Here is a 16,068-nt window from a genome sequence, read left to right as displayed (position 1 = left end):
TGCATCTATACCCATAAGGAATGTTGGTGTGTATTTTATTACTTTTTTTCCTTGTGATGTCTCTATCTAGTTTTTGGTATTAGGAAAGCATATGTCCTCAGAGAATGAGTTTGGAAGTATCCCCCCTCACCCTGACTTCTATTTTTGGAAGAGTTGATTTTAATTCCTGTTTGTTTGTTTGTTTGTTTGTTTTTGAGAAGGGAGAGGAGCAGAGGGAGAGAATCTTAAGTGGATTACACACCCAGCATGGAGCCTGATGCAGGGCTCAGTCTCACGACCATGAGATTATGACTTGAGCCAAATCAAGAGTCAGACACTTAACTGACTGAGCCATTGAGGCACCCCATGTTTTAATTATTCTTTAAACATTTAATAGAACTCATCTGTGAAGCCATCTGGTCCTATATGTTTCTTTGCGAGAATTTTTTAAATTATTACTTCAATCTCCATTCTTGTTATGAGTCTATTCCAGTTTTCTATTTCTTCTTGAGTCAGTTTTAGTATCGTGTGTCTTTCTAGGAATTTATCCATTTCATCTAGGTTATCTGATTTTTTGACAGTATACAATTGTTCATAGTATGTCCTTATAATCCATCTTATTTATGTACTGTCTGTAGCAGTCCCCTTTTTATTCATTAACTTTGTGATTTAAATCTTCTCTCTTGTTTTCTTGGTTAGTCTAGCTAAAGTTCTGTCAATTCATTGACCTTTCCAAAGAAATATCTTTTTGTTTTATTGATTTTTTCAATTATTTTTCTATCTTCTATTTCATTTTATCTTCACTATTTTCTTCCTTCTGTTTTCTCTGAGTTTGGTTTCTTCTTCCCCTCCTTCTCCTTCCCCCCACACCACCCTCCGCCTTCTTTTCCTTCTTCTTCTGTTGTTGTTTGTTTTTGAAGTAGAAGGGCAGATAATTCATTTGCACTATTTTTTCTTTATTAATACAGATGTTTACAGCTACAAATTTCCCTCCAAGCACTGCTTTAGCTGCCTACCATCACTTTTGGTACAGTGTGGTTTTGTTTTCATTTGAGCCAAAGTATTTTCTAATTTCTCCTGTGATTTCTTTTTTGACCAATTAATTATTTAAGAATATGCTGTTTAATTAACACATATTTGGGAATTTCCCGAGTTTCCTTCTATTACTTATTTCTAATTTTATCCCATTGTGGTCAGAGGATATACCTTATATGACTTCAATCCTTTTAAATGTTTTGAGATTTGTTTGATGGCCTAATATATGGTCTCTTCTGAGAACTGTTCCATGTGCACTTGAGAAGAATTTGTAAGAAAAATAATAGATGTTTTTATGCTTTGGAGAAAGATCTTGAAGGAAGCAAGAAAAGTGATGCTGTACTAAAGAGAGAAGAGAATGCCTGTGCCCTGTCTTTGGCAAGACCCAAGGTGACAGGATTGAGTTCACAAGTAGACTGGCTGGCTTTAGCCAGAAGCACAGAAATTTACCTCTGGGAGCAGAATGGAAGGCAGAGAATGTGGGGGCACATCCTAGGGGGTGGGCAGTTGAGGAGGGGCAGACTAGAGAAGTTCTCTTCTGATTGTTTCAATATCTCAGTAACTGGGTACCACAGTCAACAGTTGAGATTAAAGATAGGGAGGAAGTGGGGGTTTAAGAAGAGAACAGAAGATGCAAACTAGCCATTCTGGAGAGAGGAGAATGAATGGACTAAGGACATGGCATATCCTTGCCTGGCGACATTAAAGCCCCATTGGAAGGTCATGGTCAGCATGGTTGTGTGTTTTCCTCCAGCCTTGGTTAGCTTCACAGGGACAGGCACAGAACAGGTAGACAGTTGGATTTTATCAAGAAGTCAAGTGATTGTTATAATTGACCATGGAACTGTAGCTGGGGAAGAACAGGGGTGAGGACATTAAAAAACAAGGGGCCATAAAACCTGATAGGAACACTGGAGGTTCCAATGTCCAAGGATTGTCAGAGTTTGGATGGATATTAAAGAAAGTGATATAGAAAAACAGGAAGTGGTAGGTGGAGAGCTTGATGCGCAAAGCTGATATTGTGGCTCCTTAGTAAAAACAAAACATGGTCAGAGGAGTGAGGGGCTGCGTTGGATGGGAGTCAAGATCACAGGAGGTGGGGTGGTCAAGGAACTGAGAGGCCTGGGGCTCGCAAAGATCATCCACACATATATCGCACCCATCATGAATTCAGAATGGAGTCAGGGGGGAACAACAGTGAACCAGGAGCCCAGAAATGAGAGGAATGAGCCAGAAGTCAGCAGATGACAGTAGAAAGTAGACTCTGATGGCAGGAGGTCCAAAGAGAAGAGGTTTGGTGATGAGGGAGGGGAGCAGGGGCTACACGTGGTGACAAGGAGCAAAGAGGACATCTGCTCACCTCCGGCCCCATCAGTACAAGGGTGGCAAGCAGAGCAGCAACCACCCCCTGAGAGGGCAGAGCAGCAACCACCCCCTGAGAGGGCAGAAGGGGCAGCAGAATCCCAAGGGGGCGCTGGGTCCCTGTTAGCACGGGTGGGCAAAGGGGGATGGGCAAAGGGGATGTCCAGGGAAGAGGTCAAGATATGGAGATTTTGGCTGGTAACCCGATTCCAGAGGGCACAGCAGAAAGTTTTTAGGAGTCAGGCATGAGTGGGAGAAGGGAGGGCAACCTGGGAATCTGGAGCCCTGGTGGCTAATGACAGACACCAGGACCAAGGGGTTCATGAGATGAGTCATGGGGCTCAAGGCAGATCATGGTGGTGCGGCGGGAGCCGGGATGGGGGGAGCGGGTGTTTGGGGCTCCTTCCTTACCCCTTTTTTTTTTAATGTTTTTATTTATTTCTGAGAGAGAGACAGCACGAGCAGGGAAGGGTCAGAGAGAGAGACACACAGAATCTGAAACAGGCTCCAGGCTCTGAGCTAGCTGTCAGCACAGAGCCCGACACAGGGCTCGAACCCACGACCGCAAGATCATGACGTGAGCCGAAGTTGGACGCTTAACCAACTGAGCCACCCAGGCGCCCCGCTCTTTCCTTACCTTTAAAGGCACATGTTCCCCACCATGCATTGCTGGCAAAGGAGGAATCTAACCTGGTGGCAGACTGCCAGCCATGTATTGCCACCTAACTTCTCCGCAACCTAGCTTCTCACCACAGAGCAGGAATATTTCCCAGGTGTGTGGTGAGGAGCAAATGAAAGCATTCAACAAACAGTAGCTCTAAGCTAACACAGCTAACTGAATCTCACCTAAAGCCAGACCGCCTCTGGACCTCCCGGTCACGTGAGCCTCCAAACTGCCCTTTCCTTGTGGGCTATGCTGGCCGGAGTTGAGTTTTCTGACTCTTACGACCAAAAGATTCGTGGCACAGACGCTATTTTCATCTGCATGATTAGGTAGAAGAGGGAGCAAAGAATCAGAGAGGTTAAGTTGGCTCCTCAAAGACACACAGCTCGGATGTAAACATAGGTCTGTATGACCTGCCGGTCTGCTCAGAAATAACCAGCCCACCGCCACCCGCAAAGCCCAAGTGCCCAGGAGCCTCTATTATTTCTAGTCCAGTGTCTTCCTCCCGAGAAGATTCTGCGAAGGCCAGGACCGGACATTGTGGAGAAAAGAGAGGCTGGTATGGCAGCCTTCTGACCTTGAGCTGATCACTCTGCGGAACAGTTTAATGGGTCCCAGGCCATGCTTGGGGAGGTTTTAATTTCCACATGGCCCAGTGGTCCAGATCCCAGGTCTGTGCTCCCTGGAATGTGGAGAGCAGAGGACAAATGGAGAAGGGTTCTCAGACAGGCACATGTTGTCTCCAGGACAGCATGAGTCAAAGAGGCAAGAGCCCAGGGGGCTTCATGTCAAGCAAGAAATGCCACATTACACACCCACGCGCTGCCCCCACCCCCGCCTTCTATCCTATACTTACCAATTTTTCCTCTATTCTTCTATCTTCATGTCTTTTCTTCTCTTTTTCTACATCTCCTCTTTGCACAAACATTTTGGAATTATTTACAAAATACATATATACAAATGAAATATAAATACAGAGATTGAACGTCAGGCCTCAGGACTAGGTAAACCACAAGCTAGAATGGGAATTGTACACTAAGGGGACTGCAGCACCATGTGCTAAATGGGATATTTCATGATCGCTATGGTTGAGCTTCCTGGTGGCCAAAGCAAAAATGGGAAACCACAATTTTGTAATTTGGAATATCTAAGTAGTGTGGACAGGCACAATCTGCCCTCAGAGGAAACAAAGCTTTTCCCAGCACTTAGCCCAAAAAAGAAAATTTTCATGTGTGTATGTATACAGGTTATACTGAGTAGTGTCATGCACAGGTGTCCCTGGCCACACCCCTGAATGAACATGCAGTAATTAGCTTCATGAGTCTGTTTATTAGAGTGTCCTTTGAAAAAAAAAAAAAAGCTGACAAAATAGTCCCAAAAACAGCTCAGCGAGAGCGTTTAAAAAACAGAGGCAGGGGTGCTTGGGTGGTGTAGTTGGTTAGGTGTCCAATCTTGATCTCAGGGTTATGAATTCAAGCCCCATGCTGGGCTCTATGCTGGGTAGAAGCCAACTTGGAAGGAAGGAAGGAAGGAAGGAAGGAAGGAAGGAAGGAAGGAAGGAAGGAAGGAAAGAAGGGGGGAAGGAAGAGTAAAGAAAGAAAACACAAGAGGCAAATACAACTTTCTAATGGTTTAGCGTGATCCAATAGCATTCCCCAAACTGCTTCTCAGCACATTCAAAAGTATTCTGGGAGGGGTGGGGGAGTGCTGGGTGGCTCAGTCAGTTAAGCACCCAACTTCAGCTCGGGCCATGATCTTGTAGTTTGTGAGTTCGAGTCCCATGTCGGGCTCTGTGCTGACAGCTCAGAGCCTGGAGCCTGCTTCCAATTCTGTGTCTCCCTCTCTCTCTGCCCTTCCCCTACTCACACTCTGTATCTCTCCCCTTCAAAAAACAAATAAACATCAAAAGTATTCTGTGGGGAAAAGGTTCCCATGTGGAGGAGTTCAAGACGAAATCAGGATTAAACAAAACCAAGCAGGTTTCCTAACAAGGGAATTTTCAAGAGCTTTTAACACTCCAGCATTCACGTGCATCTCCAAATTCAGGTGAAGGACCCATTCTCTCCCGGGTTCATCTCTGGAACCCTCCTCTCCACCCACCGCCAGTTTCTTCAGTAGGACCTCTTAAGAGGCTCACAGAAAGCTGGAGACCCTTGGAGCATGGTGTGAGAAATGCGGATTTGGAGGAAATGGGAGAGCTAAACTGCAAGTGAAATCCTTCGGAGCCAGGCGTTTCATCCAGTTGGCCGTGCGATGGTCTAAAGCCGTGGCATCTGACAGGGCCCAGGCCTCAGCTGGTCTGCTGTTCTCATGACCAAATTAGAGCACCTCTTCCTCAAGCTCCTCTTTTCTAGGACTCGCGTTCTTAGTTCAAAGCAGTGGAGGATGAAGACAAGGACCTCTCAGAACCGGGGGGATGCTCCACCTCCACCAAGCGGGAACAGGTGTGCACCCCTGGGGGCCCAGGCCAGGTGCAAAGGTGGGGTTCCCTTTGCTCGTGGCTTAGCTCCTTGGAGTTGAGGGAGCAGTTAAGGGGGTAGGGTCTCACCCCTAGCTGTGCTGCATGTGTCCCAGCAGATAAACAGAAGAAGGTCAAGGAAGAATTCCAAGTTGAAGTGTGAACTAGAGCTGGCCAAGAGCTAAGGGGTGGGCAGGGCAGGAACGTTAAGCTTATTTTTTTTTTAATTTTTAATGTTTTATTTTATTACTGAGACAGAGAGAAACAGAGCATGAGTGGGGGAAGGGCAGAGAGAGAGAGGGAGACACAGAATCCAAAGCAGGCTCCAGGCTCTGAGCTATCAGCACAAAGCCCAATGCGGGGCTTGAACCCACGATCTGTGAGATCATGACCTGAGCTGAAGTCGGTCACTTAACCAACTAAGCCACCCAGGCGCCCCAGGAACGTTAAGTTTAGAGGCGGCAGTGGGAGATAGGTCTAGGTCCCAGAATCACTCTGAACTGAGAGAAAACATGGCTTTGGAGGTGCGTTACCTGATTTCTGAGATCTCAGGGATAGATGCATGGTGCAAATTCTGAGCTGGTCAAAAGTGGCTTCTTCTACCTCTCACTAACTGACAGTCCCAACCTTGGTGGCTTAAATCAGGGACATCAACAACTCAGCAGAGATCCAGATTTGGGACCTGAACCACAGGATGCTCCCCAGCCAAAATGGAAGGTAGAGAGATAACATACGTGTCGAAACTCCGAAAAGGCCAGTTATGGAAAACACATGTCCAGAGATGTGCGTCACGGGGCTACTGATAATGGTGGAAAATGGAAAAGCCTAGACATTGCACTCTTAGGAACTCATGACTCAAGAAAATACGCTACATTCGCGTGGCAGGATATCCCACAACCTTCACAAATGATGTGAAGAACATTTATTAACACAGAAAAAGATGTAGGATACACTACCAGGGAAAAATACAGGTTCCCAAAATATAAATAGCAGCGTCCCATTTTAATGGGAAAAATATTTTTTGTGCAAGTATGCACAGAAAGAAGTCTGATAGGAGATCTCGAAATGAAAACTGGTTCTCCGTGGGCTGTGAGGTCCCTGATTACTGATGTTTTTTGTTCATCAGCAATTCCCTTTCTTAAAAATAAAGATGGATAGTTCTTTTACAAGATTATTGTTTAAAAACAGGGAAAGAAAGCAAAGTGCGGTTTCGAACTTTCTGCAGTCGGTGCCCGAGGCACTCACACTTTCTCTTGCTTCATCTCCCCTTCTCCGGACTTGATCTTCATCATCCCCTTCCTGTTACTTTGTACCAAATCCCTTTCCTAGGTCTCCCCAAGCAGCCTGTCCTCAGACCCACAGGTGCTCTGAAGGGGACTTGGGTGTAGCCGGCAAGGTGCACAGAGGCAGGAATTCACTGTGAATTCGGAGAAAACGTGGTGCACAGAGGCAGGAATTCTGGAATAAGAGCTAAGGCACCAGCCAGCCCAGGGCAGAAAGGAACAAGGACAATGGGGCGTCTGGCTGGGACACAGTCCTCGGTGGCCGCTGGCATGTGAAGTGAGGGTGGGTTGGCCAAGAGCAGAAGCCAGGCATGGATCAGACAGTTTGACCTCATGACATCACTATCTTCTCACTCCTTCCCTTGGTGAACTTGAGATAGGGCCTGAAGCTCAGATCAGCAATGTCTTTGCAGGGCGTGGGGCTGTGGTTACCAGAGGGCCCATCAGGAGAATTGGCTCTGGCTTCCCCACTCAACAGGGAAAAGTCTAACCTCCACTGAGGCTGTACAAATGAAGTTCCTTATAGCCCCGGGGCTGCGGGGGGTGGGGGGTGGGGTGAGATGTGTGAAGCCATAGGACAAAAGAAACTACATTTCAAAGGGGGAAAAGCTTTATGAAGAATTAATGAGCTCGTATTTGTACAGCAATTAAAAACTACATTTTATTTGAAGATTTGGAACGACTCTAAGTTTTCAAAATCTAATACGACAGCAAACACAAACAGAACACAGAACAGCAGGAGAATCCTGGCTGAATTCAGCAGGTTATATCTCCAGAGACATCTTGTACTTCCCCTGAGTTGGATCTGCTTCAGGCTACACACCAGCAACTGCACACACTCACTTCTCCCTGAAAAGCGCTGGTTCAGACGATCACCCAAGCGTCTCACCTCCATGTGTCGGGGGGAAGATCTGTGACATTACAGTTGGTGACTAAAGCAAGGTGTATGCATTACTGAGACTCCTCTGGGCAGGGTCTGATGGAGGCAGGGGGCTTAAGTAGTCTCCCACAATTTCTTTTTTTTAATTTATTTTTTAATGTTTTATTTATTTCTGAGAGAGAGAGAGAGAGAGAGAGAGAGACAGCATGAGCAGGGGAGGATCAGAGAGAGAGGGAGATACAGAGTCTGAAGCAGGCTCCAGGCTCTTACCTAGCTGTCAACACAGAGCCCGACGCGGGGCTCGAACCCACGAACTGTGAGATCATGACCTGAGCCGAAGTCGGACGCTTAACCGACTGAGCCACCCAGGCGCCCCATTCTCTCACAATTTCCTACAGTGTTATTGTCTCTATTCAATCAAATTAAAAACTGAGCCCCAATGAAGTTGAAATGACTTGTCTAAGGTCACACAGCTCATAGAATGACAAAAGCTGGGTGTCCAACTATAAAGCCAATGCAGATGATAGTTAAGCCAAGGCACTTTTACGAAACAAAGTTGGGGTGCCTGGGTGGCTCAGTCGGTTGAGCATCCTACTCTTGATTTCGGCTCAGGTCACAATCCCGGGGTCAAGGGACAGAGCCCTGTGTCCGGCTCCACGCTTAGTGTGGAGCCTGCTTAAGATTCTCTATCTCCCTCTGCCCCTATTTCTGTCCTTCTCTTTCTCTCTCTCCTTCTCTAAAAAAAAGAAAAGAAACAGGGGCATCGGGGTGGCTCAGTGGGTTAAGTGTCTGACTTCAGCTCAGGTCATGAAATCACAGTTGTGAGTTCAAGCCCCACATCAGGCTCTGTGCTGACAGCTCAGAGCCTGAAGCCTGCTTCAGATTCTGTGTCTCCCTCTCTCTCTGTCCCTCCCCTGCTCATGCTCACTGTCTCTCTCTCAAAAATAAACATTTGGGACCTGCTTCAGATTCTGTATCTCCCTCTCTCTCTGACCTCCTCCCCCGCTCATGGTGTCTCTCTCTCTCTCTCAGAAATAAATTAAAAAAAAATTTTTTTTAAATAAATATTAAAAAAAAAGAAACAAAGTATTTCCTAAGTCACAATGGTAGGATGTGAGAAACATGGACACAATGTGCTGTTAAAAGCCATCATCCTTAGCGGGGCGGGAGTCAAAGGAGCTTTCATGTTTTACTTTATATTCTCCTATAATATTTGGGCTGTTATAACCAATGTATTTTCCTGATGGTGGTTGCCCAATGATACCAAAAGGTTATTCTTTAGACACTAGCCCTAAATAGCTTTCCTTGGTCTGATGTCAGGTTCATCCAGCTAACTTCCTGATTACTTGGCTTTCCATAGAGCTGGGTAGCAGCGAGAGGGGGCTCTGGCCAAGCTGACATCAGTGTGTTATCCATCTGGTTTTCACTTCTCATTGTAAATGAATGCAGCTCAACACATTTTTATTCCTCCTATCCCCAACCCTTCCCACTCTAGCAAATAGAACAGAGTATTATTATGTGATTCAGGTCAAAGCAGTGAAAAGACACAGAGTCCCTTTGAGCATAGGAGCACGCAGGGATTAGTTCCCTCTTGGCCATGAACAGGCTGATTGTCAATGCTTGACCCTGGGTCAGGCAGGAAGTAAAGGCTTCTTTTCTTCCACCTACTGCCGTGTTACTCAGAAATCTTTCTCCTGCAAGGGACAGAAATCCAACTTGAGCTGGCTTGAGAATAACAATTGGGGTGGATTTTGTATGTTAATATAACTAAAAAACCCAAAGAAGATAGAGCTCTCACTGCAGGTATGGCTGGATCCAGGCATTCAAACTATGCCATCAGGGCTCTTCTGACGCTCTGCTCATCTTTCTTTCCTGCCGGCCTTGCTCCCAAACAGCTTCTCTGCACACCGAGGTCCTAGCAGCCCATGAGTTTCACTCTCCAGTTGGAAACCCAGCGGTAAGAGAAACTTCTCAGCAGAAGGTACAGAGTTGAGCCTCCTTGGCTTGGTTTAGAGCGCATGCCTGTGTCTGAAGCAACTGCCGGAGCCAGCAGGGTGGAAAACGCCGGCTGGTCTGCCCTGAAGCACATCACCCTCCCCCTTGCACAGAATGGGAACCATACGGAATGACAGCGGTCAGCAGTGGTAAAGGAAAAACAGGTGCCTGAAGAAGGCAGAATGGATGCTGGGCCTGGGGGGCAGAAAACCAGATGCCCAGCGGCAGATGCAAGACCCCCTTCAGCTTGATGTGAGGGAAAACAGAAAGCAAAGAAGTAACCAGTTGTCAAAATGAAGGCCGAGAAGAAACACCTTGGCGAAGTTGGAATTTGGGGAACGGGATTTCAGAGACAGAGGCCTTGGGGGGAGGGCGGTTCCTGCCCCTTGGGGTGGAGGAAAGAGCTGAATCCGAAGAGCTAGACTCCATGTGGACCTCAACAGATAAGGTGAACCGTAAAGGACCAGTCAGTGCGTCATTCTGGAGTCAGCGAGGCCTACGTGACACATTTTTTTGAGGGAGTGGAGGGTGGAGCGCCACCCTCTGTTGTTCCGGGGAAAGTGGTGGGATCATGATTTCGTAACTGTCACACTGCTTACATTTGTCAGTCCCACATGAGTCCCGGTGGGTGGAGCTGGCTTCCCGGAAGCCAATGGCCTCTGCACGAGCTGATGAGATTGAGTTCCTGGACCCAGGAGGCTGGGAAACTGACCTTGGGTACTGGTAGGTTCCCCAAAGCCCTGGCCCCAGGGGAGTCCACTTGGAAAGCTGCCAGCAGGCCTGCCCTGACCGCACCCTGTCTTTCTTCCTAGGCCTCACAGTGCACCTCCTTACAGGCTGGGCCAGGAATGCCAGGAGACATCCCCGGGCTCAGGGCTTGGCTCACAGTGACCCCCAATAAATGGCAGCTGTTCTTACCATCACTGAGGACGCACCTGTCTAGCACACAACAAACAGCCCCTATCGTCAGTTGTGCGGAGACAAGGCGGGCCCCCAGTGTGATGCTCGCGAATCCGTGGCTGTTAATACAGCTGCTGGGACTGAAAAGGAGCCGGCTCCAGCAGCAGGTACTAATGACCCATGAGTTGGGGGCGCCTGGGTGGCTCAGTCAGTTAAGCGTCCGACTTCGGCTCAGGTCATGATCTCACCACTCGTGGGTTTGAGCCCCGCGTTGGGCTCTGTGCTGACAGCTCAGAGCCTGGAGCCTACTTTGGATTCTATGTCTCTTTCTTTTCTGCTTGTGTGCCCTCTCTCTCTCTCTCTCTCTCTCTCTCTCTCTCTCTCTCTCTCCCTCTCTCTCATAAATAAATACATATTTTTAAAAAATTAAAAACTAACTAAAGAAAGACCCATAAGCTGTTTGGGTTTCAGTTTTTCTATGTTGACCTGGGCTTTCTCCTGCCCACCACCACCCACCACCACCACCCACCACCCACTCAGAATTCTTTTCCCTTCACTTCTCTTTTCTTTGAAAATTTTTCTAGTGTTTATTTACTTTTGAGACAGAGAGACAGAGTGTGAGCAGGGGAGGGGCAGATAGAGAGGGAGACACACAGGCTCCAGGCTCTGCGCTGTCAGCACAGAGCCCGACGCGGGTCTGAAACTCACAAGCCGCGAGATCATGACCTGAGTGGAAGTTGGGTGCCCCCCCGGGGCACCCCATCACTTCTCCTTTCTTCACGAGGCCGCCTGTTTGCAAATGCACTCAAAGCACAAACTGTTTCCTGCTGACCCTGAAAGCAGGGAGGGTTTTCTCTGAAACCTGGCTGTGGTGGTGTTTCTCAAAGTGGGTTCCCCCTGTGCACCTGCGTCAGTATCAATGCAAGATGTCTATTAACTGTGCCTGAAGATTCTTAGATCCCATCCTGATCTGCCAGAGGAGCTTGGGGCCTAGAAATCTGAGTTTTTAAAATCTCTATGGACAGAAGTGGGGAAGGGGGGACTCGAATGCATCTCAAAGCTCATAAGTCACCATGTTGCTGGTGCTCTGAGGCATCTGGGGTTTCCTGGCCTCAACAGGAGAGTCCTGATTCATGGCATGTGGGCCCTGCCCCCTTTGGCAATTCAAAGTCTCCAGACCCACAAGTTACTGATTAACCCTAGGCTTCAAGAGAAGAAATAATAACAACTAGAGAGAAGACGCAAGTCAAGAAACGAGCAGAGCAGCCCAGGAGAGGGGTGTCAGACGGCCGCTGTCACCAAGCGCCTGCGGAGAAGGAAAAGGAGGCTGAGACGCCCAGCCTGAGGTCAGACTGCATCCAGGCCCCAGCGGCGCTGGCTGACACCCCTCGTCAATGCCCAGGCCCCCCGCCGCCACGTCCCGCTGACTCCGTGCCCGGGATGGCCTGTGCGCAGCCAGCCCCCCGGGAGCCCCAGCCCATCTCCACCAGAGCCACCGCCACTGAGGCCGCAGGCCCCGCTCAGGGCTATCTTGGCCTCACGGAGGATGACCTCGAATGTCTGGTGTGCCGGGAGCCCTACAGCTGTGCCCGGCCGCCCAAGCTGCTGGCTTGCCAGCACCCTTTCTGTGCCGTCTGCCTGAAGCTCCTGCTGTGTATCCAGAATGACACCTGGTCCGTCACCTGCCCGCTGTGCCGCAAGGCCACCACCGTCCCCGGGGGCCTCATCTGCAGTCTGCGTGACCAGGAGGCCGTGGTGGTGCGGCTGGCCCGGCCGTGCCCAGAGGTGCGGCTCTGTCCTCAGGGACTGGCAGCTTCCGCCACCTCGACAGCAGGGCACCCCGGCCAGGCGGGAGACGAAGGGCAGGACGCGGCAAGCGCTAACCGCGTGGCGGCCCGGCGCCTGGTGGCACACTTGCTCCTCCTGATCTTGCTCATCTTCATTATCCTGCCCTTCTTCTACCCGGGCATCATCCGGTGGATGGTGGCCATCATCATCATCTTGACCCTGCTGATGTCCACCTTCTACTGCTACCACCCGTGCAGCCAAGGCGGCTGCTGGCCTCCCGCTGGGACTCCCTTCTGCAGAGAACAGAAACACAGCGAGATCGCTTCCATTGCCTGAGTGCGCGCCGGACAGGCACCTGCTGCCTCTCGGGCCCCGTTCGGCTCACGTGAGCGGGGTAAGGGGCTATGAACTAAGGCTCGTTCCCTCGGGGGATTAAATGCCAGCTGGACTTGCAAGCCAAAGCCAGACGGCTGTGTTGGGTCAAGAACTACGTGCTTGGGTGATAGACTTCTGTGTGCCCACAGGACAGCCCATCTCAGCCGTCTGGGATGGGGGAGGAGGCACATACCACCTGATCGCCACGAGGGTCTCCTGTTCCTCGTATTCTATTCCTCCTGGTTTTCCTTCTTATGCCTTGGTGAACTTATTGCAAAAACAAATAGAACCAAGACTCTCTTTTTTTGCAATTCACGTATCTGGTTTTATTTTCTCACTTTGTCTGGTCTTTTGTGTTTGGGGCAGTTTGTTCATGTTTGTGGCTGTCACATGTTTTCCCTCCTGGGGAGTCGGAGCCCATGGGGAGTCCCCCTGCGCTGCCCACCTCATGCCGATACATCTCACCAAAGTCCCTGCGGTTTCGGTGTCCCCCTGATTGCCCCCAGGGATGGAGGGAGAGACTTTGTATGCAGGAGTGGTTCTGGGGCAGCTGGGGGGGGGGGCCCACATTGAGTTGGCAGAGTTGGGGAGGGGTGGAGGGGACACAGGGGAATCTGGGAATTGCTCCCAGCATCCCCACTGGATTTCCCAGCCCCTGGGTCATTGGGCTCTGGTTTAACAGAGAATCTCGGGTCTACAAGGACTAAGAGCCCCACCTCCCAACAGCAGATCCGCTGCGCATCAGGTGCCCCATCTCATGCAACAGAACCAACTCTTTATGGCTGCTGCTTTCTTGGTTTATTGCATTTCAATTCCCATCTGAGCTTTTGTCGTAAAGATAAGATGCCCCATAAATGCAACGGTCCTTGACAATAACGCCACCTTTCCCGCCTCACCCTGACAGTCCTGGTTGTCGGAAAGGCTGCTCTGGAACACAGAGGAGGCTTCTGCTGGAGGGAATGACCTCCCATGGTTGCCAGGCTCACGTCTAGCCGGAAGGGACCTTTGGGCGTGCAGGGGAGTGGAGGGCGGGAGATGATACCTTGTTTCCTTCCAAAGGCTTCGTAATTGGGAAGCAGACTTGAAACCTCAGAGGGGCTCACTGAGCACAATTCATTGTCCTTCCCTACTCCCCCCTTCCTCCCAGTAAGATGACAGTTTCTGGTCATACCTCTGTCGGAGAGGAATGAGAGCACTCCGACAGCAGAGCACAAAGGGTTGATCCTGGCCCCATGGGCATGTCTTGTCCAGCAAGGCGCTTTGCCTCTCTGAGTTTCATTTTCCCTGAAATATGCTAATTGGACTGAATTTTCTCCTAAGACCCCTGAAGCCCAGGAACTGAGAGCGCTACTCCGTCCCTGAACAGTGGACACAAGTCACATCTCCTCTGAACCCACACGAAGAAAACTCAGAATATAAGTATGTATGCAATTAGCTGTTCCTGACATCGGGGTGCCTGCCTTTATTCCTTATACAGATATTTCCAAGGAAACTCTATGACCCCCATGCTATTGGCCTTATTGACTCCTTGAGAGAGCATATGTGAGTGTGAGTACATATGCATGTGCTCACACACTTAAGCCAAGGTCCAGTGGGCCTGAAGAACACCCTGTCCTCCCAGGACGAGTCAATGATGGAAACTATTCCACATTTCCTGAGCTGGCCTCGGGCAGGTGCAGTTTGGGATGGTTCCCAGTAGGATAGGGAAAGAACATTCTCTTCCCACTCACCTCCACTCCCATGCCATCTAGTTCTTAGACTCTCCACCAAGAAGAAAACCTCCACCAAGGTCTCAGTCGCCAGTGATACTATTTCCACTATCAGGATGGCGGCCACATGTTTATTGAGTGTGTATTATGCACCAAGGACTGCGCTAACTATTTTATATGCTTTATCTAGCTGAATCTTCGGCCCAACCTTAGGAAGTAGAAATCATCTTGCCAATGAAGAGGCTGGGGATCAGAGAGGTAAATGCACCTGCCGAAGGTCACACGGCCAATCGCTTCCAGAGCTCCCCAAGGAATTAGTGCAGTGTTCTTTCTGCCCCATTAAGCTGCCTCCTTCACATGCAGTTCTGAAACAACCAGAAAGCTGGCTGCTGTCTGTGGGCTTGCAAGGGAGAAACGGGAAATAACCTCAGGAGCCTCTAAACTCCAGGGATCAGGTGCGCAGAGAGGCCAGAGAATTCCAGAACCCATTGTCTAAGCTACAGAGAAAACAGAAGTATAAAAATGGAATGGCTTCCCTATAGACTTCAACTACCCAGCCCCAACCTCCCCTGCAGGAAGCTACGTGAGCACATGGCCCCAACCGGTGTGCCCTGCATTCCCCCTGCCCCAGGGGAAAGAGGCCCTGACAGTGCTGTCCCCACCCCCTTTGAAGCCCAGCTGGTCCCGACCCACACGGGGAGCACTAGAGGCCAACATTGGTGCTGGCTGTCCCGGGCTGGGCGAGAGAACAGAGGAAACAGACGGGGCAGCCAAAGGCTGCATGTGGAAGAAATCAGAGAGGCAGGCCTAGGCTCAAAGCCAAGTCTGACCCAGTGTGTGACCAGTAGAAGTTATAGGACTTCTGTGAGCCTCACTTTGCTTGCCTATAATGTGGAGAAGGATGCCACACACCTTCCAGAGCCCCCGTGAGGATTCAGAATGCTACTGAGTGAGAATCCCATGTCCTAACAGGCTGCCTTTATCATCAGTCAGTGACCCCTGTGGGTGAATGGGCTTTCTGGGGCCTGTTCAGTATGACAGCAGGCTGGGGACCGGCCTTGGCAGTGGGGTAAAGCCAGTCCAGAGTGGGAACATTGTCCAGGACAGGCTGATCTGGGGGAGAACTTGGGAATTAGGGATTGCAGGGAGGGGCCAAATTTCACCCTCATTGGACCATCTCCCTATTCTGTGGCCTTCGAGTCCGACATACCTGGCTTAATTCTAGTGTCACCATTCACAGGCCACCTCACCTATACCTCGTAGGGTTGCCGGGCGAGTAGTAAAGTCATCCATGGCTGGGCACTGGGGACCACGAGGAATTAAAGAAGGGAGGGAGAAGACAAGGAGAAAGAGATGGGTTGAGTTCCAGAAAGCACTAACAGGCTCATCTTATTTTATTCGGTCTTATTGATAAGGAAGTCTGTTAAAGCCTAGAATTCACCTCTTCTGTTATCAGCCTCAGCATTAGCAGCGTTTCCAACAACAATTAACAAAATAATTGCTGATGTGACTTGAATGCACCACGCAAAGCATATTACAAGTGTTTTCACGTATGCTGTAAGATAGGTACTATTATTACCCCCAGATTACCAACAGGGATGCTGAGGCACAGGGAGGTTAAGTAACTTACTCGAGATCAC

The 16,068-nt window shown here is 49.5% G+C and overlaps 1 protein-coding gene across 1 annotated transcript; it reads left to right on the top strand.

Moving 5' to 3' along the window:
* The first annotated feature begins 9,352 nt into the window (after positions 1-9,352).
* RNF186 (ring finger protein 186) lies at positions 9,353-13,018 on the top strand. Its single transcript, XM_039228937.1, has 3 exons — positions 9,353-10,379; positions 10,469-10,723; positions 11,760-13,018. The coding sequence occupies exons 2-3, from the start codon at positions 10,505-10,507 to the stop codon at positions 12,678-12,680; spliced, it is 1,140 nt and encodes a 379-aa protein (XP_039084868.1). The 5' UTR covers positions 9,353-10,379; positions 10,469-10,504; the 3' UTR covers positions 12,681-13,018.
* Positions 13,019-16,068: the final 3,050 nt, after the last annotated feature.

Source organism: Hyaena hyaena, unplaced genomic scaffold (assembly GCF_003009895.1).
Source record: "Hyaena hyaena isolate Hyena2069 unplaced genomic scaffold, ASM300989v1 scaffold_35, whole genome shotgun sequence".
NCBI classification, from domain to species: Eukaryota; Metazoa; Chordata; class Mammalia; order Carnivora; family Hyaenidae; genus Hyaena; species Hyaena hyaena.
Note: the sequence above shows the minus strand (reverse complement) of the source record. Positions and strands in the feature narration are given on the sequence as shown.